A 25,956-nucleotide genomic window follows, 5' to 3' on the forward strand; every position below is an offset into this window, starting at 1 on the left:
ACATGCGTGCGGTCGTGCTTGAACCATCGCGTTGCGCCACCGCCGGCACAGCCTGCCGTGCCTCTGCCGCCTCGGCTAGGGTTCGACCGCTTGGTTGGGCCTTGACAGACGCCGGCTAATGGCCCGTCACGGGCGCCGTCTATCCTAGGACACGTGGCACCTTACAGGAGGGCCCATCGGTCAACAATCCACTCAAACGCGGCAAATCAACGTATTGGTGTTTTGTGAAAACTGTCAGTACAATGATGGTGGTTTTTAAAAAATAAAATGAATGATGACAGTTTTCTTTCTTCGTGTCCCCAATTGTGATGGTTTTTTGCAATTTTCTCTTTTTTCGATAGGATCCGTTGCCATGGTACCGCTTGTCTAGCTATCTTGTCACAAACATACTCCTGTAGCGCAGGGTGCTGAACGGGAAACGAGCATCAAGTGGGCATAAACTATGTCTCTGAGGTTTAGCATTGACCAGCCCTTCTTCGTTGTCGCCGCCCGATTTGCAATCAGCAATCAGCACTTCCATGTCTCCCTTTCCCCAATGTTCCACCATCGCCATGGCTGTGCCTGGCCCTTTCTCATCCCCCTCCTGCTTCTGCTTTTCCCCTTTGATGAATCTTCTCTCTTGCGTGGAGAAGCGGCGGTTGCCGACAGCCACAGGGTCGTCCTGTACCCGGAGTCCGCGACGGTCTCTTCCATCGTGAGCAGCAAGTACAGGACCGCCTACCATTTCCAGCCCCCCAAGAACTGGATCAACGGTACATACATATGCGCTCATCTCCACACCTTCTTTTCTTCTGTTTCTCCCATCTCTAAGCGCCAGGTCCTATCCTCCACGTTTCTGAGGCGGTTTTCCTTTGGTTTGCTGCCTGAAATGTGTCGCTCGACATTTTGACTGTTAGTCTGAACCTTCACTTGATTGCATTGTAAATTAATGTCACCGTGATACGATAGCGGTACCTAATGATGCGTCGCTTGTCTGTATGGTCTGGAGAAGCTTACTTGTCTGATTGTTTACCTTCATCATGATCACCTGCCTTCAATTTTCCCCCTTGGCGTCTGCAATGTTAGAAACATATATGTAGTGATGTATTTTAAGCATTTGGGTTCTGAATTCTATATCTAACACTTCTTCATCATTGTATCACACGACATGGAAATCCTCGCCACGACAATCATACAGATCCAAATGGTACGTAACCATGTATGCATTTGGGGTACTTATTAAAGATAAAATCAATCATAGCTAAAAGTGGATAAATATAATGGATGGCTGCATTCATCAGGACCTCTGTATTACAAGGGCTTGTACCATCTCTTCTACCAGTACAACCCCGGCAGTGTTGTCCCGGGCAACAAGACCTGGGCCCACTCGGTCTCCATCGACCTCATCAACTGGCTCCGGCTCGAGCCGGCATTGGACCGGACCGAGCCCTACGACACCAAGGGCTGCTGGTCTGGCTCGGTCACCGTCCTCACCGATGACCGGCCGGCCATCCTCTACACCGGCGCGGATGACGTGAAGAACCAGGCCCAATGCATCGCCTTCCCGAGTAACAGCTCCGACCCATACCTCAGGGAATGGACCAAGCCCAGCAGCAACCCTGTGATCCGGCCGGATGGGCCGGGCCTGAACCCAAAGCAGTTCAGGGACCCGACGACCGGGTGGACCGGGCCGGACGGGCGGTGGAGGATAGCAGTTGGGGCCGAGCTGGACGGCTACAGTGCAGCACTCCTGTACAAGAGTGAGGACTTTGTGAGTTGGAGCAGGGTTGATCACCCACTCTACTCCTCCAACTCATCCACCATGTGGGAGTGCCCCGATTTCTTCGCGGCGCTGCCCGGCAACACCAGCGGACTGGACCTCTCCGCGGCGATCCCGAATGGCGCCAAGCATGTTCTCAAGATGAGCCTAGATTCCTGTGACAAGTACATGGTTGGGGTATATGACCTGGAAGCCGATAAGTTTGTGCCAGATAATGTCGTGGACGATAGGCGTCTGTGGCTGAGGATCGACTATGGCAATTACTATGCATCGAAGTCATTCTTCGATGCAAAGAAGGGGAGGAGGATCATATGGGGCTGGGCAAATGAGTCGGATAGTTCGTCGGATGATGCCTCAAAAGGTTGGGCTGGGATCATGGTAAGTAAGAAGATCTGCCCCTTGTTTGCCGCCACTGTTAAGTTTCAGGAACTAACGATTTTGAGTGGTTTAGCATACATATACCACTGTGACATGTGTATCCTCGTTTGGCAGGCGATCCCCAGGACTATATGGTTGGACAGCGATGGCAATCAGTTGCTGCAATGGCCCGTTGAAGAGGTCGAGTCCCTTCGAAGAAATGAAATCAGTCATCAAGGAATAGAGCTGAAAAAGGGTGACATGTTTGAGATCAAGGGGACAGATACTTTGCAGGCTAGTTCCTTGCTTTCTTTACACAAATTCTTACTACTTGATCTTGTTTTAATTTAACAACAAAGTGCCATGTGTCAGTTAAAAATCAGTTGGGTCTTACGATGATTAACCAGACGTAATTTTCTTGGAATAGGCAGATGTGGAGATAGAGTTTGAGCCAGGAACCATGGATGGGGCTGAAACTTTTGATCCTTCCTGGCTCTTGGACACGGAGAAGCATTGCAGGGAAGCAGATGCTTCAGCTCCTGGTGGCCTGGGGCCATTTGGGCTTGTGGTTGTAGCCTCTGATAACCTGGAGGAGCACACTGATGTGCACTTTAGAGTCTACAAATCACAGCACAAGCACATGATTCTTATGTGCTCTGATCTAAGAAGGTTAAACTAATGCTTATGGATTTGCTTTCTTTTTCTTTTTTGTATATTCTCTACAATATTCACTGAAATTGATACTATATCAGAATTTCTCACTCTGTTCTACATAGCATCAATATTCAACATAAGCAAGAGAGTATTTCTTTTTCCTTGTACAGATCGTCCCTGAGGCCAGGGCTGTACACACCAGCCTATGGAGGCTTCTTCGAATTTGACCTTGAAAAGGAAAGGAAGATATCTTTAAGAACATTGGTTAGGCCTTGTGTCTCCTTTCTCCCCATCATATCACTCATGTGTGATAATTAGACAGAGATGCTCTAACAGCCATGGATCTCCCCTGCAGATTGATCGTTCGGCGGTGGAGAGCTTTGGTGGTGGCGGCAGGGTCTGCATCATGGCTAGGGTCTACCCGGCCACGCTGGTCGACGACAGAGGCGCTCGTATGTATGCTTTTAACAATGGCACGGCCATGGTCATGGTGTCACAGCTCAAGGCATGGAGCATGAAGAGGGCACATGTGAATGTGAAGAAGGGATCAAGTACTTACCCAGCAGAGCAAAAGGCTAACAGACAGTAGTGCAAAGATGTTACTCCCTCTGTAAAGAAATATAATACCCTTTAGATCACTTACAGAGGGAGTACTTGATTGGCCTCTAGTCCATACTATTGTGAAATGTCACGAATGTGGACTACTTACTACTCCCTCCGTTCCCAAATATAAGTCTTTAAGAGGATTCCACTATAGGCTACATACGAAGCAAAAGCAAAATGATGAATCTACACTCTGAAGTATGTCTATATACATATGTATGTAGTCTTTAGTTGAATCTCTTTAAAAGACTTATATTTAGGAACGGAGGGACTAGTTACTAGTCATATCGTTATGGTGCAAAATTATGGTTGTGTGCATTGCATGAAGCTGAGGCCAGGAGGATGATATTTTACAAACACTGTACTTGTTTATGTCAAAAGTGCAAAGGCATTCTTAGCACTGGTGCTTCACATTTATATGCTGTTTGAGTTGACCTATTGTTCATCTTATATACAACCTACATGGTTGATCCACTCCAAGTACATATATCTTGGAAAATTTTGTTTGGAGAAAAGGAGGAAAATACTCGCTTTTTATTTTTACTCCGCATCACTCCGCTTGTAGGATGATCAGGGGATGATAAACTCCAGTTGTACTTTTCATATACCGTTCTCTAAATAGTTTCTGATCTTGCACGTCCTTTTATTCATACTTGTTGCTATACATTGGAGATGGAGGCAAACGTGCAAGAAATTAACCTGATGCCGATGAAGAAAATATTAAATTAACGATTTGTAATCCGATCATTTCCTCCAACTGATTCTATTGGCACCTGCCAAAGGGATATTTTTCTGCAAGTTGAACCTCCCAGAATGATATATGAAATGAAGTGTTTTATGTCGCCATATGAAATAAAATGCAATACATATTATTCACAATAATGTCACATATTTGATTCATCAATCTTTGCAATCCATACAGTGAAATGAAGCATCAAATACTATGTACTGTTTATCTAAAAAATACTTTCTACCAAGCAAAGAGAATTAAATAAGTTTTCTCATCTAACAAGTACCCCCTCTATAAACTTCTATACGATCATTTAGATCACTACTAACGGTCTTATAAAAGTTTACAGAGGGAGTACAAATTATGAACACACAATATATTCCTTTTCAAGAAATGTAATTATAAAATACATATTTCTGCTAAGCGGCATAGCACATGGATTTACCAATGATTGCAGTCCAATCCTTCAATGTGGAAAAACATTCGGAACGTAATTGCCGATGCAAAACCCACTCCAAACCCCAGGCCGATAAATGTGAAGTGAAGGATGGCATCAAGTCTATCCTGTGGTTCAGGAGGGGTCAATGCACTTGAAGCAGTCTCACATTGTTTAGAGAGCGGACTTCCACATAGGCCCATGTTGCCTTCAAATGAACTATTGGGAAATGACAAGAACTGGTTGCCCTGAGGTATTCTTCCGACCAAATTGTTGTATGAAAGATTCAACCAAGCAAGAGAGGTTAGAGAGGTCAGCAATTGCGGGATTTCTCCTGAAATCTGGTTCCAAGAGAGGTCCAACGATTCCAGCTGAGACAAGTTACTGAAGCTAGATGGCATTTGTCCTGTGAAGTTGTTGGATGACATATTAACCCCGTGAAGCGAAACAAGATTCCCAATTGACTCTGGAAAATGACCATCAAATGAGTTGTCTGAGAAATCGATTGCTTTGAAAGTAGTTAGAATCTTGGTGAAAATAAGGTCGGATCCCTTAAGTGTGATGGTAACAGTGTCTTTATAAAATCCATGTGTTGTGTTTGTGTAATATCCTAAAACTCGTCCCTCCTCGTTGACATTCTCCATCATTGCTTTGAATTTATTAAACCATCCTTTTGGCAGGTGTCCATGGAATCTGTTGGAACCCAAACAGAGTATTTGCAAACTAGGGAACTGGTTGATGGTTCCATGGTCACCATCAAGATCCTTTATTGTTCCATTGAGCTGGTTGGACCGTAAGACAAGGACCCGGAGCTTTGGAAGAATACCCAACCAAGACGGAAAGGAACCGCGGACCTGATTGTTACCAAGATCAAGAAGCTCTAACTCTTGACAATTTGACAATGATCTTGGTAGTTCGCCTTCAATTTGATTTCTGTTCAAATCTATTGTTCGAAACTTGCATTCCTCTGTAATATTTTCAGGCAGCGTCCCACTGAATTGATTTTCTCTCAACTTCAACACAGCTAGTTTCCCATTTCCTATAAGACATGATGGGAGTGATCCACTAAAATTGTTGTAAGACAGGTCCAAGATATTGAGATGGCTTGCTCTGCAGATGGAAGATGGTACATGACCGTTTAATTTATTCTTGGACAAATCGAGGTAGAAGCTTCTAATATATCTTCCAAAGTCATGAAGAATGGAAGAGAAGTTATTGTTTGAATAATCCAATACATTCCCAGACATTGCAGTTACCGGTATTGGTATGCTGCCTTGAAGCCTATTAAAACTGAGATCAAGAACAGTTAGGCGTGACATATGAACAAGAGAAGGAAACTTCTCCAAAGCAGTGAACATGTTGCGCGAGAGGTTCAAACACTCAAGCTGGTCCTTCCAATTCCCCCATACCCAACTTGGTATAACATCGTTTATTTGATTACTTGAAAGGTCAAGAACGGAAACTTTATCTAGATATCTCAGTGAACTAGGAAATTTTGTGAGGTTGCAGGATGCAAGGTATAAGTAGCAGATGTTAGGAAGGGAATTTAAAACGTCCACTTCTTCTTCCTCGACAATGATTGATAGCTTGTTATTGGATAGACTCAGAAAATACAGTCTCTCCAACCTCCAGAAAGAGCTTAGTTTGATTGTGCCTGACAATCTATTTGATTCAAGGTTGAGGTATTTAATATGTTTAAGCTGAAGGATTGATTTGGGTATATGGCCAGTTAACTGGTTGTCGTTTATCTCAACCTTAGACAAGGATGAATATATAGGGGAAGGAATGTCTTCAAGATGACCAGAAAGTTGATTGTTCTTTAGGGAAAGCGCTCGCAATGCTGGAAGAGCGAACAAAGATTGTGGAATTTTCCCTGCAAGAAAAAGGGCGAGTACTAGTCAAAATATGTTCCAATGACAAAATAGCAGTCAATTTTTTGTAGAAAGAAGTAACTTATCCGTCAATTTCTGAAAATCATGACTTTTAGGTGTGATACTGTGTTCATATACTTTTATAGTTGATTTGGCCTATATTTCTAACACACTGAAAGAACACTAGTAATGCCTGATTAGGATCTCACCGACAAGGTTGTTGTTCCCGAGCCGAATAACTTCAAGCCGGGTCAGGTTTGCGATTGTCGAGGGAATTGACCCAGAATGCCGGCAACCTTGGACGCCCAACTTTGTCAACCTGGTAAGGTTTCCGATCCATGAAGGCACCGGTTGCCCGGCGTAGTTGCAATTTTCGAAATCAAGCAGCGTCAGCTTCGCAAGAGTGCCGATCTGATCAGGCACCGGGCCGGTGAAATCGCAACCGTGCATGCGCAGATGCGCCAAGCCCGTCAGATTGCCGATCCAAGAGGGCCGTGACCGAGAGAAATCATAGCCCTCGAGGCGCAAAGACGTCAGCTGCCTGATATCGCCAACCGAAGATAGCTCCGGACCTACCGGATCCCGGGAGCTTGGCCCGTGAAGCTCCAGATTGTTCAGTGATGGGAGCTTGCTCAGTGAAGAGAGCCCCTTGGAAATGCACGCGGTGCTGAGGCTCAAGCTCTTCAGGGAGGTGAGGTTAAGGAGTGCGGGGCCGACGCGGCGGATCGTCGCATCGACGGCACTGAGGTTCAGGGAGATGACCCTTCCGGAGGCGGTGTCGCAGGCGACGCCCTCCCAATGGCAGCAGTCCTCTCCGTCTCGCCATGACGGTAGGTTTGCATGGGTGAAGGAACGTTTGAGGTGGAGGAGGGCAGAGGCTTGGTCTGCGAGGCAAGGGACGGCGGCGGTGGTGTTGGCTGAACTAGCGTGCATGGAACAGGAGCATAGGAGGAGGAGCATGAGGACGTGGAGGTGCTGCAGGGTGTGAGTAGCCCCCATTTTGCTGCTGGCTTGCGGCTTCCAATGGTGTAGGACAGTAGGAGTATGTACCCTTTATAGAGTGCAAATAATGGGAACCATTTTGCATGGCTTGGAGTTTGGACTTTGGGTCATGCGTGCGTGCGTGCATGCATGCCGTGGTTGAAAGGCTATTTGGTGAGGAAAGCGTGGTGGTTGTGGTGAATGGACTCAGCAGGCAATCAAGATGCATGGTTCCTCAAGTCCTTTGGCTCATGCTTGAATTTCTGTAGGCATATTCTTCAGTTGCTTTTCCTCAGGCATGGCAAACTTAAAGCCCAACGGTAGAAACACTTGCTAGACTAGCAGAGCAGGCGGGCGGGCAGAAATGCCCCCATCATTGTGTTTTGTTTTTCGACCCATTTTCGTGAACTTGAAAGCAGAGCATAGTTGGTTTCCAAAGCAGAGCATAGTGGTTTATTTGCAGGTAGCTGGAACAGGAACACACGAAGCTAGAATAAATGTGTAATGGGGTCATCTCTATGACAGTGGGGTCATGTTCTATAGATGTACAGTTATTAGTACTTAGTTAGTGAAGGTTTTACTAATTTCATTGGGGTCAATTGACCCCACTGCTAACAAGGCAGCTCCGTCCCTAACACCATGTTTTGCCCCTTGGGTGTTGGTCTAAGGAGAGCCTCAAGCAAGACATCTGGAATGGACAGAGGAGAACTTTTCAAAGGTTGAGCTGTTCTCTGGACTGCTTTCCGGAGTCAAGTCACGCAACCCAACCCATAAGGTATGCTTGAACCGGCAAGATTCGACGCATACCTGCCACTGAATTTCATGCTCTTCAAACGTAGTAGCTCCCGCATGACTCTTCTTTTCTTGCTGTTGGTAGCAGTTTGTCATCATTTGCCTGCGTGCGTCACTCCAAACTGTCATATAATGCAGAAAATTCTCGGTCCAACGAAGGGGACAGGTTACCAAGAAACAATTTATTCAGTACTCCCTCCGTCCCAAAATAAGTGTCTCAACTTTGTACTAGTTCTAGTACAAAATTGTGCTAAGCTTGAGACAGTTATTTTGGGACGGAAGGAGTACTTGTTAGTGCTATCTTCGTCAGCGACATACGGGCGGTCAAAGCTAGGGGTGGTTGATTACACGCATTCTAGGAGGACCTACGATCTTTTTACTGGTACAAAAAGCATGAGCTGGTTCTTCAGTCTTGGCTACCTCTGCTCCACCATGTCACCCATGTTGGAATTAAACAAGATTAATTGAATTTAATAGACCGGGCATTGAGTTGGTCCTGCTATCCATTGATTAACTTCGGAATTCAAATCCCTCGCTCCTCTAATGATCACCAGAAAACCTAAAAATCAGACTCACATTCCCTCCATTCGCTTGATACCATGACTGTTTGACCTTGTTGGACTTTGAAAGCTCAAAGGGGGGCATGGAAGGACTTTGGTTTTGTTGACTATGGTGATTATATTAAATGTAGCCCCACTGTCATTTCCCCTCAGGACTGCGCACCGATATTAGGCTTTTACCCTGCTGGCTTCAGAGAGTAATTACGTTGGGCTCTGATAGATGGCAAAGAAACTATGCAACAGGCCAAAGTTAAGCTTATGCAGATAATAAAGTAACTTCGACATACCAGAAACCCTTGCAGTTTGTTAGCATCGGATGCAGCCATGTCGCTCAGTTGATCCTCGTACAGTCGTACCGCTTCCATGCATTGTAGACAACAATTGGGGGAACAGAATGAATTTGGGAATCTGGATCATTTGTACTGCCTTCCCCTCCTCCTCCTCATCATCATCATCACTGATGGTCAGAATAGCCATCTCAGACTCGCTGTAGGCTTCCCAGAGTTAGCTGCCTTTCAGTCACATGTAGACCCCCTGCAGTGAGTGCAGGCTCTTACAAATCCCTCATTTTTGAAAGACCAGATTATGACCATCATGACACTGACTGATCATGCTCCTCAGCAGAACAAAGGAAGTCCCGCAAAATAGATTAATGCTCCACAATGCTGCGATCAACAAGATAAGTTATCACTCCAGATGATCAACAATCTAAACTCAACTCCACAAAAACGGCATACCAGATATTCTTGCACTCCACGATCATAGAGCTTTTCATGACTTTAACAGCAGAGACAGGAGAAAGGTTCTAGTGCAGATAACAGAAATATCTCAGGAAACCGCTTCAAGAGAAAAGAATCACAAACCCAAAGCTCAGTGAGATCTCCTCCTTCGGCCAATCCCGACACATATTTGGTGCGAGAGGCACGAACCTTATTGATATCCCCAGTTTTTTTTTTTTTAACATTGTACCAACTGAAAAGGAAACCACTAGTGCGTAGATAACACTACAAAGCCCAGACCAATCAGTATGTCACAAAACAGGACAGCAGTAAACCAAAGAGTTTTATCGATCAATCAGACCAATCAACATTAAGCTAGCCAGGCAATAGTTTTATGAGTTTATCAACCAAAAGCATCTACCCACCTAAAAGTTCATACAAGATAATGCTACGTACAACGAAACAACATTGAAGTCAAGACAATGAAGCAGCTCATTTCGAGCTATTGCATCGTCGAGCGATGATCTCATTCTGCAAGCTCATGTAGAATTGTTGCTGTGGCCCAGCCATAGCACTAATGTCCATATCCATTATTCTCCCATCTTCCAACCTTCTCTGAAGTTCTAACTCTCTTTCCCTTACTTCAAGCTTCTTTCTCTTGAATTCTAACTCTCTTTCTTTTACTTCAAGCTTTTTTCTCTTGTGTGCTATCATGTCTTTTTCATTTGCAATCCTCTCTTCTTCTAGTGCACATGCTTGTTCAAAGTGTTCATCTTCCTTGAGCTCTTTGACGCTATTCGCCACTCTCTTATTTGACCACAGATGATCTGCCGCTTCCATGTAAATATTATTATTTGGAGAGACAGAACTTTTGCGAAGTTGTAGTTGTTCTTTCTCCGCCATACTACCTACTGGTCTTTCCAAAGGCTCATTTTCAGGAGTGGGAGCCTCCGCTTCACCATCAGGCCAACTTGAATTGGACGTGTCTGGACTTGAATTGGGTGTCGTCTTCTGTTTTTTCTGAGATAACATATCGGTCCATTTTTTATGGAGTTGTAAGGTATTCCAACAATGCAAGAAACCGAACGCTTTCTTTTCTTCTGCCTTGTACACTTCCAATGCCTGAACAATCTGTGCAAGTATATATCTTGTTAAAATTACATAAAACAAATGTAACTACAGATTAAAGAGAGAGGTGTATACCTTATCTTTCTCTGTCATCACGCTTCTACACCCAACATGGTCATAACATCTACAGAACTTCTGCACGTGTTCTTGAATGGTCGACCAACGATGCAAGAGAGAATTTTGATTACGATCTGACTCAAAGTTCCTGTTCTCGTGGAAGTAACAATGCATTCTCTGCCAATAAGTAGAACAAGTCTGCTCATTCCCTTGTGTTGCATCCATACTGATATTTAACCATGCCAACACCAACATATAGTCTTCCTTATCGCTAAAAGTTTCTGTTCTCTTGATGTTTGTTGGCATGGACGGAATAGCTTGTTCAACTGGCGATTGTTGCTCCTCAGCTGAGCTACTACCAAGTTGACGGTCATCCCAAAATGGTTCCTTGTTTCCCTGATTCAGCAAGCTCCTATAAGTATAACCATCCATTGCGGCAACCTGCATTGCAAAATAATAAATTAGTCTTCTCTTGCTGCCGCGTAACAGAAGGCACCATGAATAGTTGCTGGAATAGTTCAGTAATAATCTCTATTTGTGTCCAGTTAGGGAGAGAGACACGTGGTTTTGGTGTGATAGCATCAACTCTTATCCAATCTAATTAAAACCAAGTAAATTTTGCATTCTCCTATTTCTCCGTGAACTCTACTCCACACCTTCCAGGATGCCATGTGAACCAGTAAGAGAAATTCGTCAGCCTAATGGCAAAACTAACGTTAAAAAAGGTCCAAATGCATAAGAGCGTGTCCTAGTAAAAAAATGCAGTGTGCAGGTAGGAACCGCCATTAAGCTTGCATCAACTTGTGCATCAGAAAACCTGGTCAAAGGCCTAGCTATTCAGTGAGATGAGGGCATGGCAGTGTGCCCAATAGAGGGTGAGACGGGATATGGCATACCTGAAGGTGGGGCTTGTGGTCGAGAGGCTGCTCCTGGAGGGCGCACTCCAGAGCCTGAACGCGGAGCTCGTGGCCACAGTCCCCTCCGTCATCCGAGCCCGAGTCATCATTTTTTGGACTACGAGCCTCCGCTTCATCATCAAGCCGAATCGAGTTGGTTCCAAGAGCAAATGTACCCGGACTTGAATTGGAGGTTGTCTTCTGCTTTTTCTGAGACAACCTATCAGTCCACTTCTGATGAGCGTGTAAGGTATTCCAACAATGCAAGAAACCGAACGCTTTCTTCTCTTCTGATTTGTACACTCCCAATGCCTGGACTATCTGCGCAAGTATGTATATGCCTTAACAAAATTGCACGGAACATGTGAAGTTGCAAGCAGATTAAAGCGACATGTGCATACCCTTTCTTCCTCCGTGATCCCGTTTTTACACCCAATCCGGTCATAACACCAGCAGAATTTCTGAACGTGTTCTTGAATGGTGGACCAACGGTGCGTGAGGGAATTTTGATTGCGATCCGACTCGAAGTTCCTGTTCCGGTGGAAGTAACAGTATATCCTCTGCCAATAAGAACGAACTTGTTCGTTCCCTGGTGCTACTTCCATGCTGATATTCAGCCATGCCAGCACCAACATATTGTCCTCCTTATCGCTGAAATTTTTTGTTCTCCTTCCCCTTGATCTCACCGAGCCAGCAGATCGCTCAGCTGGCGACTGCTGCTCCTCAGCTGGGGTACAAACTTGACGCTCGTCCCAAAATGCGCCGTTGTTGCGCTGATTCGGTGAGCTCCTGTAACCATCCATCGGGGCACCCTGCATTGCGAGACAACAAATTAGTCGTCTCTCCCAATTAACTGCGGCTGCATAACACAGAGGGCACCATGGATATATGCCGGAACAGTTCAAGTGTGATCTGATCTCTGTTTTTCTGCATCCAGTGAGAGACAGAGAGATATACATGTCATTTTCTATGTGATAGCATCAGTTCATATCCAAATTAACCAGGGGAACCAAAAAAAAATTGTCCTTTTTTTCCTTGGAAAGAAATGTTTGTTCTTTCCAGTAGCACATTCTCACAATTCATCACCCTAATTGCGGAATTAGCGTAGTAACGCGTAGGATCACGCCCTAAATGGAGAACCAGTTGTGCAGGCAGGCAGGCGCCGCCGGGAAACACGCATCAGCCCGATCAAAGCCCTGGCCGGTCAGCGGCGAGGCGAGGAGCACGGCGGCGCGCGCGAGAGAGAGAGACGAGGGGCGTGCGGCGGGCGAGAGAGAGCGCAGCAGGATACCTGCACGTGGGACTCGTGGGCGAGAGGGTGTCCCTGGATGGCGCCCCGCATGGCCTTGACGCGGACCCCGTCGAAGCCCGGGGGCGGCCTCCCGGAGGTGAGATTCTCCCCCTCGTAGGCGCCTCCTCCGGCGACGCCCGCCGCCGCCGCCGCCTCCGGCAGGCCCCCCTCCATGGGCGGCGTATCCGTGCGTCAGTCACAAGAACGACCTGACCTTCTCTTTTTCCTTCTTCTTTTACCGTTCCCCCGCTTCTGTGCACTTTTCCTGGGAAGCACCGCAGCAGCATCGAAATTCAGATTCGGCCCATGGCTTTGTTTCTATGACAGCATATTTTATTTTTCTTGCTAGATAATTGGCCGTGCGTTCCAAGTTGCAACAGGATTACACAGAAAACGTTTTAAATCAACCAGCTGATTTCTGAAGAAATCACCCGCGTCTCCCGCACACGACGCGTCGTGGGTCCATGCATCCACGGTGCCAACCTTGTCTCTTTCTTTCTTATTTTTTGAGCATGCTCCCTGTCTTATCTCTTTCGCATCATAAGTCAGATCCAACTCTACTTCTTCTTTTACCTTCTCCACAAGGCTTTGGCCGTCTTCATCGTCATGATTCTCGTCGAAGCAGCCCGCAGGGTGGCCTCTGCAGCACCCGTCGGCGATCTAATATTCCACACTCTAGCATTCAACGACTAGCAGCGCCGACGTCGACCTGCAACTTCCCGCGCGCCGCCTTGTTGTTGTCGGTGTTGCAAAGTGATGTGGTGATACGTCGCCGGTCACGGAGCGCTCGATGTTGCTTAAGAGCGCCGATGCAGCGGCCTACCGGGGTTGCAATGGCGCGTCACCGGTGCTACATCGGTGACCGCTACGAGGAGCCGATAGGGGGTGCTGCAACTCAACTCTCACGATGTTACCTTCAAGGTGTTGGGAGCATTGTCGGAGCTGGAATGGAACAACCCCGGGTCGTTGGAAGCATCGCCGGAGATGCAATGGAGCTTCGTCAAAGTTGTTATGGAGCTTCGTTAAGGATGTCATGGAGCTCCACACGAGTTGCAATGGAGCTTCGCTGGAGTTGTCGACGCTACGTTGGAGCTCCACCGGACTGCAATGGAGCTTGGTCGGAGTTGCAATGGAGTTCCGCTGGAGCGTCGGTGGCTCGGTGCTGCGTTGGAGCTCCGTTGGGGCTGTAATGGAGCTCGTCGGATGCCATCAATGTTGCTTTGGAGATTCGCCATGGGTGGAATGGCACTGCGTTGACTCGTTGCTGTCCTGGTGTTGTTGTAATCCAATGGTTACCAGTGTATTGATCCAATGGCTGAATAAGCGGATGATTTCTTAGAGAAATCATCCGGCTGATTCGTAGCAGCCCCCATTGATGTGCGAAAAATCTTTGAAAAAAATATATGCAATCACCATGATTTCTTAATGTTAAGCACTTGTTTGGTAATAATTTTTTGACTTACCAAAAAAATATTTATTCATTTTGTTATAAGCTTAAAAAATTGGGACAGTTGCTTTCATTTTAAGGAAAATCGATGGAAGAAAAATTAGAGATGGGAGAAAAAAGTCAAAAAAAGGAGAAATGAAGAGTGGGGTGGGAGGGGGAGGGGCACGGCCTGGCGGCGGCCGACGGCGAGCACGGAACCTCCACGAGGCGGCGAGGCGGGACTTACCAGATCTGGCGCAGGACGACGGGATCCGCTCGTTCCCGAGGTGGAGGCGGGACTTGGCGCCAGGGAACCTGCGCGGGAGCTCGCCATGGCGGGCTGCGCCAGGAGCTGTGTGCTGCGCGCAGCGGCGGAGGACGGCGAGGTGCTGCCGGCGAGGGGCCTGAGGTTCTGGCGGCGGCTGGGTCGAGGAGGTCGGCCGACGGGCTTCGGCGAGCACTGGGCGGCCACAGCCGGCGGCGGGCGGCGAGAGCACCAGCAGGGCTGGCGGCTGGCGGCGCAAGCGGAAGAAGCTTCGGCACGAGCTCGGGCAGGGAGGCAGAACGGGCGGCGGTCGGATGGGCCTGCCCGGGCCCGATCTGGGCTCGGCGGGCCCGCGGCGGCTGGTGGGTGGTGGAAGGAGAGAGAGAGAGAGTGGGGGCTAGGGTTTTGGGCGCGGATCCCGAGGTAGAGGGCGGTGGCTGTCTAAAATATGCACAGAGACTATATATAGACAAATGGGGGGGCTAGGTTAACCGGAATTCTGCCCCGGTTTCAACCGCGCGGTCGGATTCAGATAATTCCGAACGAGGAAACAGTTACGGCCGTGTAGAGTGGTTATCCGGAGACGAGAGGGAGAAAGGGCGGCACGGCAACGATTTTTTTAAAACACAGAAAACGCAAACAAACGCCAGCTACAATGGCGTTTCTAGCCTGGGAAGAAATGCCAGAAGCTGTGGTGTTCCTACATGGACTGCAACGCGTCCGTAGACTGACATTTGACAGTGGACCAAAAACGTTACGGTAGACTGGCGTTTTTACATGGAGCAGAAACGCCACGGGCTCTGGCGTTTTTAAAAAGATTAGATCCGGAAATACTTTCAGATTGAATTCGTTCTGTGAATTTTTTATAGCCTATGGGTCAGAACAGTAAAAAATCCCAAGTAGTGCATGTGAGCAATTCTTGCCTCTAAGGAGATCAAGCAAGAAAGTACCAAAAGGTCGAGAACTGTAGATGACACGATCAGAAAACAAAATACTCCATGAAACATACTAGTCTGATTCATGAAATAAATGTTAAGCTTCATGCACTAGCCAACGCAACCAAAAGTCCGAACTGATGAAAAGGGCTAGTGCAATCCACATAAATTGTAACACCCCCTTTCACGTGTGACTCAAGAAGCCTCTATGTGGACACAAAGGAGGGCATTTTTTTAATAAATTGCGTAAACCAGGACTTGAACTCAAGACCTTAGCTTCGATACCATGTTAAGCTTCATCCACTAGTCAACGCAACCAAAAGTCTAAATTGATGGAAATGGCTAGTGCAATCCACATATACTGTAACAATAAATACCATTGAAAGGATCGATATGGTTGGCTAGAGGGGGTGAATAGACAACGACCACTTTTTAATTAATCTTAGCAAGTTAAGGTAAACACTATACGGGTTCACAAATAATATGACAATGAGGTGAACCCTATAAAAGCTAACAACGAGAGCTATTAAGACAAGTAAGATATACTCACAAGCATAAGCAAATACAAAGTAAAGGATAGAGATAACCACAAGTGGAACCGATGTAGACGAGGATGTGTTACCGAAGTTCCTTCCCTTTGACAGGAAGTACGTCTCCATTGGAGCGGTGTGGAGGCACAATGCTCCCCAAAAAGCCACTAAGGCCACCGTATTCTCCTCACGCCCTCGCACGATGCAAGGTACCATGATTCCACTATAGGTGCCCTTGAAGGCGGCGACCGAACCTTTACAAACAAGGTTGGGGCAACTCCACACAAAGCTTGGAGGCTCCCAACTAAACCACGAAGCTTCACCACAATGGAATATGGCTTCGAGGTGACCTCAACCGTCTAGGATGCTCAAACACCCAAGAGTAACAAGATCCGCAAGGGATTGGTGGGGGAATCAACTTTTCTCTTGGTGGAAGTGTGGATCTAGGCCTTCTCAACCAATCCCTAAAGAATCAACAAGTTTGATTGGCTAGGGAGAGAGATCGGGCACTTTTGAGCTTGGGGAGCAACAATGGAGCTTAGAGAGGTAAAAGATAGGGTTCCTCAGCTAGAAGAACCCTTTATATAGTGGGGGGGGGGGGAACAGACCGTTTTCCCACTCTCTGCCCGAGCTCCAGCGGTACTACCGCTGCCTGTAGCAGTACTACCGCTGGCACTCCAGCGGTACTACCGCTAAACAGGGGCGGTACTACCGCTGAACAGGGGCGGTACTACCGCCGCCTGGCGGTACTACCGCTGGATGCAGCGGTACTACCGCTGGGACTCCAGCGGTACTACCGCTGGCCCCTTGGTAGTGCAAAAGCACTACTACCGCCAAGAAAGTCTTCGCAAAAAGGTCCGTCCACGAACTACCGCTAGGCAGGTGGAACAAAGCACCTGGAGCGTTACTACCGCTGGCCACGGGCGGTACTACCGCTGGCTGCAGCGGTACTACCGCTAGCAGTCTAGCGGTACTACCGCTAGAACCAACGGTACTACCGCTGGGGACCATTTTGCAAATATGCGAGAAACAAAGTGGCGAGGGCCGCACCAAAGATAAAGGAAAGGCAGAATGTGAAGTGTGCGTGTGCAAAGATAGATTCCACCCAAACCTTTCCACTACGGATCCCCTCTTAATAGTATGGCTTTCCTATGACTCAAATGAAGAGAATCGTAGAGAGCGTCGTGCTTCCGTTCCATGAGAGAGGAGACGTGTCGTCTTGTGTCGTTGAGGTGTGTTATCTGAAACCTTAACACACACGGTTAGTCCTGTACAGTACTGTCATCAATCACCAAAATTACTTAGGCATAAACTATGCCCCAACAATCTCCCCCTTTTTGGTGGATTGATGACAATACCGGATTTGCACAGAGAATAATATGAGAACAAAAAGATAGAGATATATGACAATACGGGGCATATGACTCACAGCATATGATGGAAATAAATCTCACATAAGTTCATGTCTCACAAAAGATAGCAAACTAGAAGCAAACCAAGTTCGAAGCAAACCACACGAAATAAAGCAAAGCAACACAAAGTTTGAATATGAAAGCAAATCCTAGACTCTCTCCCCCTTTGGCACAAGACACCAAAAAGGGGCACACCTAATGCCACAGGTAGCTACTCCTCATCTTCAGCATCACCAGACTCATCTGTCCCCTCCTGATCGGTCTGCTCCTCCTCTTCCGCCTCATAGCCAGACCACTGGTATCCTTGAGCCTGCATCCAAGTAGCCTCAGGAGTGATGTCGTCCTCTGAGCCGCTGGAGATGTCCACATCAAGGGTCCTGAGAACACGCTTATGCCTCTGGCGGCTCTCCTTCTGAGCCACGTGCGTCTGGTACTGACCCTTGACCTGCATACAGAAAAGAGTATTCATCTTGTCCTGCAGTTTGATAGCCCAAGATGGCATGGCAGACGAGCGGGACTGAGAGGCGGTTCCTCTGTCAGCAGCAGTCTCTGTATCAGTATCCATGTGCTGAGAGGAAGTAGATGGGTTGGCCCATTTGTCCTTGACGCGAAGCCTAATTGGGTCGTGCACAATGTAGTCAGACTGAGCGTAGAGCAGCTCCTCCGGAAAAGCCTCTTGCCACTTATGGCGAATGTATGCGAACAGATAAGGCCCGTAGATGGGAACCTTACGCATGATGATGCAGTTCCAGAGCTCCGTGAACATCACATCAGAAATATCCAGCTGAGCAGACTCCTGAGACATAGCCTCCTCACAAAGCAGCAGCATCTCAGCCAAGGAGCCATGGACCTCGTCGAAGTTACCACTGCGAGGGAAGAGGGTGTTGCGAAAGATCCGATGCATGATGTCCAGGTGCTTGGGAAGCACCCCCTTCCTCAGATAAAGTTTCTGCAGTCTATCCTTTGCGGGGGGCCTATCGGCGGGGGCTGCAGCATGAGGACGCAGCCCAAGAGGAGTGTCAGCACCCTGGAAGTCAATGTGAAGGAATTGCATGAACTCATGCCAGGTACCGGTCATCTTCTTTGACCCAGTCATCCACACCATGGAGCGCTCAGCATCAGGAGAGAAGTGGACCGTGACATAGAACTGAGCAACAACAGTGGGATCAAAATCTGTCTTGTAAGTGATGATGTCCTTGATCCCCAGTTTGTCAATCAGAGAGAGGGCATCACCAAAATAGTCCATGTTCCTCTGAAGATGTGCCAGGTCAATCCACTGAACAGAGACATAGTTTTTCTTGAAATGTGCGACAACATCACGGTAGATCCGGCACTGGTCCCTTGCCCAGACATGGTCAACATCCTTGATCACAGCCCTCTCGTTGAGATAGTGGTTCTAAGTGCGAAACTGCAGAAAATCCTTGGGGGACATAGTTCGGACATTGACCCTCTTATCCTTGTGTGCGACCTTCTTGAAGGACTGCTTCTTGGGTTGCAGGCCTGAGGTGGCAGACCCCTCGGGCGCCTCTTGGTTGCGATATTGTTTGGACTGCATGTCCCGTGGGGGGTTCGAACGGCGAGAAGAGCCACCTGTGACACAGAACACACAGCAAAAAAGTGGCGACAAGAAGAGTCAAGGCAATGAATCTTGAAAACGCAGAACAAGTAAACACTCATTACTAAGCACAAAATACACACAAAAATACACAGTGAATACACCTGGCGGTAGTACCGCTGGGGGTCATAGCGGTAGTACCGCGACCCCTGGCGGTAGTACTGCTGGGGTCCTAGCGGTAGTACCGCTACCCCTGGCGGTAGTACCGCTGGGGGTTTGACTTTCAGATCTGACATATAAAAAATCGTTACGAGGGCATGTGATGTATATGAACACTAAGACCTACACCCCAGCCCTACTTACATGAGGAACACTAGTAACACCGAAATAAGTACATGCCTAGGCAAGAGAGAGCAAGATCTAATCCAAACATAGTTCAAGAGCTAGATCTAAAACGAGTAAATCCTAGGGCAAGGCAACAAAATCAACAACAAACCATAGGACCTATACTCCCCTCAAATATCTCCTTCATGTCATCCAAGAACTAGCCATAAGATCAAAGATATGGATCCAATCCCCAATGCTCCTAACCCTAGAACACGGACATCAACCAAAATAGAAGAAGGGAGGAGCTATACCGGGATTCATGGCTCTTGGAGGAGGAAGAAGAGGTGGAGCAACTCTTCCAAACCAACGGGGAGAAGGAGCTCCACGAAGCGAGATCCAACCAGGGAGTTTTCGGGCTAGGGGAGGGAGGAGCCGCGAGGAAGAAGAAACAGGCTGAGAAAAACGGGCTCCTCCTCCTTTATATAGCCCAAGGGGTATGGTCCAGCGGTAGTACCGCTGTGGATCTAGCGGTAGTACCGCTACCGCTAGCTGGCGGTAGTACCGCCAGATGCAGCGGTAGTACCGCTGGGGTCCTGGCGGTAGTACCGCTCCACCTGGCGGTAGTACCGCTCCCCCTTGAAACCCTAAAAATTTCCTAGCCGGCCGTGTCAGATGTGAATCATGGCGGTAGTACCGCCATACCAGGCGGTAGTACCCCTGGGGTCCTGGCGGTAGTACCGCTACCCCTGGCGGTAGTACCCCTAGGGTCCTGGCGGTAGTACCGCTACCCTGGCGGTAGTACCCCTGGGGTCCTGGCGGTAGTACCGCTACCCTGGCGGTAGTACCGCTGAAAATGTCGCAACGCGGCTAAGGAAAAGAGATGAACTTGGGCACATGACAAGTGAGTAAAAACAGATAGCATACAGAAAAAATGTACTGACTTGTCATTGTATATCCTTTCTTCTATACGCAAGAAAGGATGGAGGGGCGGTGGTCGAGGCCACCTATGTTTGAGACAATGATATGACACCGCAAAGAATTATCCTTGGGTTCATGATCAATGCTCGTCTTTGAAGCACAAGTGCCATTTGACAATGGCTAAAGTGAAAGACTATATTGATTTATACATAATGGGGGAGGGAAAGTTCATTGAGAGAACAACACTCCCCCTATGTCCATGCCTACATCTAGACCAAGATGGAATGCAAAGTGAGGTGCAATATGCCTAGTTTCAATCCACATTACTTGAATCAATGATATTTAGCTCATGCCTTAACTCCCGGAACCTTGCTTCATCTAGAGGCTTAGTGAAAATATCTGCAAGTTGCTCTTCAGTGTGGATGAAGTGAACCTCAATATCACCTAGCTTGATATGTTCACGAATGAAGTGATGACGAATATCAATATGTTTGGTTTTGCTATGTTGCACTGGGTTGAGGGAAATCTTGATAGCGCTTTGATTGTCACATAGAAGAGGCACTTTGTCACAAGTGACATCATAATCCTTTAAAGTCTGCCTCATCCATAACAATTGTGCACAACAACTTGCAGCTGCCACATATTCAGCTTCGGTGGATGATAAGGAGACGCAGTTCTGCTTCTTTGAAGACCAACTTACCAAAGAGCGACCAAGGAATTGGCATCCTCCAGACGTTGACTTCCTCTCCACACAATCTCCAACGCAATCTGAGTCAGAATAGCCAACTAGATTGAAGTTTGCTCCTTTGGGATACCAGAGGCCAAAGTTTGGGGTATGAGCCAAATATCGAAAGATTCGCTTAACAGCCATGTAATGACTTTCTTTTGGTGTGGATTGAAACCGTGCACATGTCCCTGTTGGAATTATGCCCTAGAGGCAATAATAAATGTATAGTTATTATTATAATTCCTGTATCAAGATAATAGTTTATTATCCATGCTATAATTGTATTGAATGAAGACTCATTTACATGTGTGGATACATAGACAAAACACCGTCCCTAGCATGCCTCTAGTTGGCTAGCCAGTTGATCGATGATAGTCAGTGTCTTCTGATTATGAACAAGGTGTTGTTGCTTGATAACTGGATCACGTCATTGGGAGAATCACGTGATGGACTAGACCCAAACTAAATAGACGTAGCATGTTGATCGTGTCATTTTGTTGCTACTGTTTTCTGCGTGACAAGTATTTATTCCTATGACCATGAGATCATATAACTCACTGACACCGGAGGAATGCTTTGTGTGTATCAAACGTCGCAACGTAACTAGGTGACTATAAAGATGCTCTACAGGTATCTCCGAAGGTGTTAGTTGAGTTAGTATGGATCAAGACTGGGATTTGTCACTCCGTGTGACGGAGAGGTATCTCGGGGCCCACTCGGTAATACAACATCACACACAAGCCTTGCAAGCAATGTAACTTAGTGTAAGTTACGGGATCTTGTATTACGGAACGAGTAAAGAGACTTGCCGGTAAACGAGATTGAAATAGGTATGCGGATACTGACGATCGAATCTCGGGCAAGTAACATACCGAAGGACAAAGGGAATGACATACGGGATTATACGAATCCTTGGCACTGAGGTTCAAACGATAAAGATCTTCGTAGAATATGTAGGATCCAATATGGGCATCCAGGTCCCGCTGTTGGATATTGACCGAGGAGTCTCTCGGGTCATGTCTACATAGTTCTCGAACCCGCAGGGTCTGCACACTTAAGGTTCGACGTTGTTTTATGCGTATTTGAGTTATATGGTTGGTTACCGAATGTTGTTCGGAGTCCCGGATGAGATCACCGACGTCACGAGGGTTTCCGGAATGGTCCGGAAACGAAGATTGATATATAGGATGACCTCATTTGATTACCGGAAGGTTTTCGGAGTTGCCGGGAATGTACCGGGAATGACGAATGGGTTCCGGGAGTTCACCGGAGGGGGGCAACCCACTCCGGGGAAGCCCATAGGTATTTGTGGGGGTCACACCAGCCCTTAGTGGGCTGGTGGGACAGCCCACCAAATCCTATGCGCCAAGGAAGAAAAATCAAAGGAAGAAAAAAAAAGGAGGAAGAAGTGGGAAGGGGGAAGGACTCCCTCCCACCAAACCAAGTAGGACTCGGTTTGGGGGGGGAGAGTCCTCCCCCCTGGCTCGGCCGACCCCTTGGGGTTCCCTTGGACCCCAAGGCAAGGTCCCCCTCCCTCCTCCTATATATATGGGGCTTTTAGGGCAGATTTGAGACGACTTTCTCACGGCTGCCCGACCACATACCTCCATAGTTTTTCCTCTAGATCGTGTTTCTGCGGAGCTCGGGCGGAGCCCTGCTGAGACAAGATCATCACCAACCTCCGGAGCACCGTCACGCTGCCGGAGAACTCTTCTACCTCTCCGTCTCTCTTGCTGGATCAAGAAGGCCGAGATCATCGTCGAGCTGTACGTGTGCTGAACGCGGAGGTGCCGTCCGTTCGGTACTAGATCGTGGGACTGATCGCGGGATTGTTCGCGGGGCGGATCGAGGGACGTGAGGACGTTCCACTACATCAACCGCGATCTCTAATCGCTTCTGCTGTACGATCTACAAGGGTACGTAGATCACTCATCCCCTCTCGTAGATGGACATCACCATGATAGGTCTTCGTGCGCGTAGGAAATTTTTTGTTTCCCATGCGACGTTCCCCAACAGTGGTATCAGAGCTAGGTTCATGCGTAGATGTCTTCTCGAGTAGAACACAAAAGGTTTTGTGGGCGGTGATGTGCGTTTTTCTGCCCTCCTTAGTCTTTTCTTGATTCCGCGGTATTGTTGGATTGAAGCGGCTTGGACCGACATTACTCGTACGCTTACGAGAGACTGGTTTCATCGTTACGAGTAACCCCCTTTGCTCAAAGATGACTGGCAAGTGACGGTTTCTCCAACTTTAGTTGAATCGGATTTGACCGAGGAGGTCCTTGGATGAGGTTAAATAGCAACTCATATATCTCCGTTGTGGTGTTTGCGTAAGTAAGATGCGATCCTACTAGATACCCTTGGTCACCACGTAAAACATGCAAGAACAAAATTAGAGGACGTCTAACTTGTTTTTGCAGGGTATGATTGTGATGTGATATGGCCAATGATGTGATGTGATATATTGGATGTATGAGATGATCATGTTGTAATAGAAATATCGACTTGCACGTCGATGGTACGGCAACCGGCAGGAGCCATAGGGTTGTCTTTATACTAACATATGTGCTTGCAGATGCGTTTACTATTTTGCTAGGATGTAGCTTTAGTAGTAATAGCATAAGTAGCACGACAACCCCGATGGCAACACGTTGATGGATGATCATGGTGTGGCGCCGGTGACAAGAAGATCGTGCCGGTGCTTTGGTGATGGAGATCAAGAAGCACGTGACGATGGCCATATCATGTCACTTATGAATTGCATGTGATGTTAATCCTTTTATGCACCTTATTTTGCTTAGAACGACGGTAGCATTATGAGGTGATCTCTCACTAAAATTTCAAGACGAAATTGTGTTCTCCCCGACTGTGCACCGTTGCTACAGTTCGTCGTTTTGAGACACCACGTGATGATCGGGTGTGATAGACTCAACGTTCACATACAACGGGTGCAAAACAGTTGCGCACGCGGAACACTCGGGTTAAGCTTGACGAGCCTAGCATGTGCAGACATGGCCTCGGAACACATGAGACCGAAAGGTCGATCATGAATCATATAGATGATATGATTAGCATAGGGATGCTTACCACTAAAACTACTCCCGACTCACGTGATGATCGGACTTGGGATAGTGTAGGTGGATCATGAACCACTCAAATGACTAGAGAGATGTACTTTTTGAGTGGGAGTTTAGCATGTAATTTGATTAAGTTGAACTCTAATTATCTTGAACATAGTCTAAGTCCACTTTGAATATATTTGTGTTGTAGATCATGGCTCACGCAAGTGTCATCCTCAATTTTAATACGTTCCTAGAGAAAGCTAAGTTGAAAGATGATGGAAGCAACTTTGTAGACTGGGCTCGTAATCTTAAGCTAATCTTACAAGCTGGAAAGAAGGATTATGTCCTTAATGCTGCGCTAGGAGATGAACCACCCGCTACGGCTGATCAGGATGTTAAGAACGCTTGGTTAGCGCGTAAGGAGGACTACTCAATAGTTCAATGTGCAGTCTTGTATGGCTTAGAATCGGGACTTCAACGTCGCTTTGAGCGTCATGGAGCATTTGAGATGTTCCAGGAGTTGAAGTTCATCTTTCAGAAGAACGCCCGGATCGAGAGGTATGAGACCTCCGATAAATTCTATGCTTGCAAGATGGAGGAAAACTCGTCTGTCAGTGAACATGTGCTCAAAATGTCTGGGTACTCAAACCGTCTAGCTGAACTGGGGATTGAACTCCCGCAAGAAGCTATCACTGACAGAATCCTCCAATCACTGCCGCCAAGCTATAAAAGCTTCGTGTTGAACTACAACATGCAAGGGATGAACAAGTCTCCCGGCGAGTTGTTTGCGATGCTGAAAGTCGCAGAGTCTGAACTCCGTAAAGAACATCAAGTGTTGATGGTGAGCAAGACCACTAGTTTCAAGAGAAACGGCAAAGGCAAGAAGGGCAATTCGAAGAAGAGCGGCAAGCCTGTTGCCAATCCGCCGAAGAAACCCAAGGCTGGACCTAAGCCTGAAACAGAGTGCTTCTATTGCAAGGGTATGGGTCACTGGAAGCGCAATTGCCCCAAGTATCTGGCAGATAAGAAGGCGGGCAAAGAAAAATCAGGTATATTTGATATACATGTTATTGATGTGTACTTAACCAGCTCTCGTAGTAGTGCCTGGGTATTCGATACCGGTTCTGTTGCTCACATTTGCAACTCGAAGCAGGAACTGCGGAATAGACGGAGGCTGGCGAAAGACGAAGTGACGATGCGCGTAGGAAACGGTTCCAAGGTTGATGCAATCGCCGTCGGCACCATGTCACTTCAACTACCATCGGGATTAGTGATGAACTTAAATCATTGTTATTTAGTGCCTGCGTTGAGCATGAACATTATATCTGGATCTTGTTTATTGCGAGACGGATACTCTTTTAAGTCTGAGAATAATGGTTGTTCTATTTCTATGAGTAACATCTTTTATGGTCATGCACCGAATGTGAGAGGATTGTTCATATTGAATCTCGATAGCGATACGCATATACATAACATTGATACCAAAAGAGTTAGAGTAAACAATGATAGCGCCATATTTTTGTGGCACTGCCGCTTGGGTCATATTGGTGTAAAGCGCATGAAGAAACTCCATGCTAATGGACTTTTGGAGTCACTTGACTTTGATTCACTTGACACTTGCGAACCATGCCTCATGGGCAAGATGACTAAAACTCCGTTCTCCGGAACAATGGAGCGTGCAAGTGACTTATTGGAAATCATACATACCGATGTGTGTGGTCCGATGAGCGTGGAGGCATGCGGCGGATATCGTTATTTTCTCACCTTCACTGACGATTTGAGTAGATATGGTTATGTCTACTTAATGAAGCACAAGTCTGAAACATTTGAAAAGTTCAAGCAATTTCAGAATGAAGTAGAAAATCATCGTAACAAGAAGATCAAGTTCCTACGGTCTGATCGTGGGGGTGAATATCTGAGTTTCGAGTTTGGTACTCACTTAAGACAATGTGGAATTGTTTCGCAGTT

At 47.1% G+C, this 25,956-nt stretch overlaps 3 protein-coding genes across 3 annotated transcripts; 1 reads left to right on the plus strand and 2 right to left on the minus strand.

Moving 5' to 3' along the window:
* Positions 1–312: 312 nt before the first annotated feature.
* LOC123402861 (beta-fructofuranosidase, insoluble isoenzyme 4-like) lies at positions 313–3,807 on the plus strand. The gene is made up of 7 exons (XM_045096823.1): positions 313–752; positions 1,178–1,186; positions 1,281–2,137; positions 2,252–2,410; positions 2,544–2,785; positions 2,941–3,034; positions 3,126–3,807. The coding sequence occupies exons 1-7, from the start codon at positions 443–445 to the stop codon at positions 3,357–3,359; spliced, it is 1,905 nt and encodes a 634-aa protein (XP_044952758.1). The 5' UTR covers positions 313–442; the 3' UTR covers positions 3,360–3,807.
* A 438-nt stretch (positions 3,808–4,245) lies between these two features.
* On the minus strand, positions 4,246–7,789 carry LOC123402862 (receptor like protein 22-like). Its single transcript, XM_045096825.1, has 2 exons — positions 6,620–7,789; positions 4,246–6,412 (listed from the first exon to the last, which is right to left on the minus strand). Exons 1-2 carry the CDS (start codon positions 7,407–7,409, stop codon positions 4,545–4,547), a joined length of 2,658 nt encoding a protein of 885 aa, XP_044952760.1. The 5' UTR covers positions 7,410–7,789; the 3' UTR covers positions 4,246–4,544.
* Positions 7,790–9,789: 2,000 nt separating this feature from the next.
* Positions 9,790–13,023, minus strand: LOC123402863. Its single transcript, XM_045096826.1, has 5 exons — positions 12,835–13,023; positions 11,945–12,355; positions 11,544–11,864; positions 10,666–11,088; positions 9,790–10,593 (listed from the first exon to the last, which is right to left on the minus strand). Exons 1-5 carry the CDS (start codon positions 13,006–13,008, stop codon positions 9,955–9,957), a joined length of 1,968 nt encoding a protein of 655 aa, XP_044952761.1. The 5' UTR covers positions 13,009–13,023; the 3' UTR covers positions 9,790–9,954.
* Positions 13,024–25,956: the final 12,933 nt, after the last annotated feature.

This window comes from Hordeum vulgare, chromosome 6H (assembly GCF_904849725.1).
Source record: "Hordeum vulgare subsp. vulgare chromosome 6H, MorexV3_pseudomolecules_assembly, whole genome shotgun sequence".
Taxonomy (NCBI): Eukaryota; Viridiplantae; Streptophyta; class Magnoliopsida; order Poales; family Poaceae; genus Hordeum; species Hordeum vulgare.

Coding starts and splice junctions, on each gene's coding strand:
- LOC123402861 (XM_045096823.1), top strand. CDS start 443: ATGTCTCTGAGGTTTAGCATTGACCAGCCCTTCTTCGTTGTCGCCGCC. Junction 2,411..2,543: donor AGGGGACAGATACTTTGCAG/GCTAGTTCCTTG, acceptor TTCTTGGAATAG/GCAGATGTGGAGATAGAGTT. Junction 3,035..3,125: donor AGATATCTTTAAGAACATTG/GTTAGGCCTTGT, acceptor TCTCCCCTGCAG/ATTGATCGTTCGGCGGTGGA.
- LOC123402862 (XM_045096825.1), bottom strand. CDS start 7,409: ATGGGGGCTACTCACACCCTGCAGCACCTCCACGTCCTCATGCTCCTC. Junction 6,413..6,619: donor CGGGAACAACAACCTTGTCG/GTGAGATCCTAA, acceptor TTTTTCTTGCAG/GGAAAATTCCACAATCTTTG.
- LOC123402863 (XM_045096826.1), bottom strand. CDS start 13,008: ATGGAGGGGGGCCTGCCGGAGGCGGCGGCGGCGGCGGGCGTCGCCGGA. Junction 12,356..12,834: donor CCCACGAGTCCCACGTGCAG/GTATCCTGCTGC, acceptor CTCGCAATGCAG/GGTGCCCCGATGGATGGTTA. Junction 10,594..10,665: donor TGATGACAGAGAAAGATAAG/GTATACACCTCT, acceptor ATACTTGCACAG/ATTGTTCAGGCATTGGAAGT.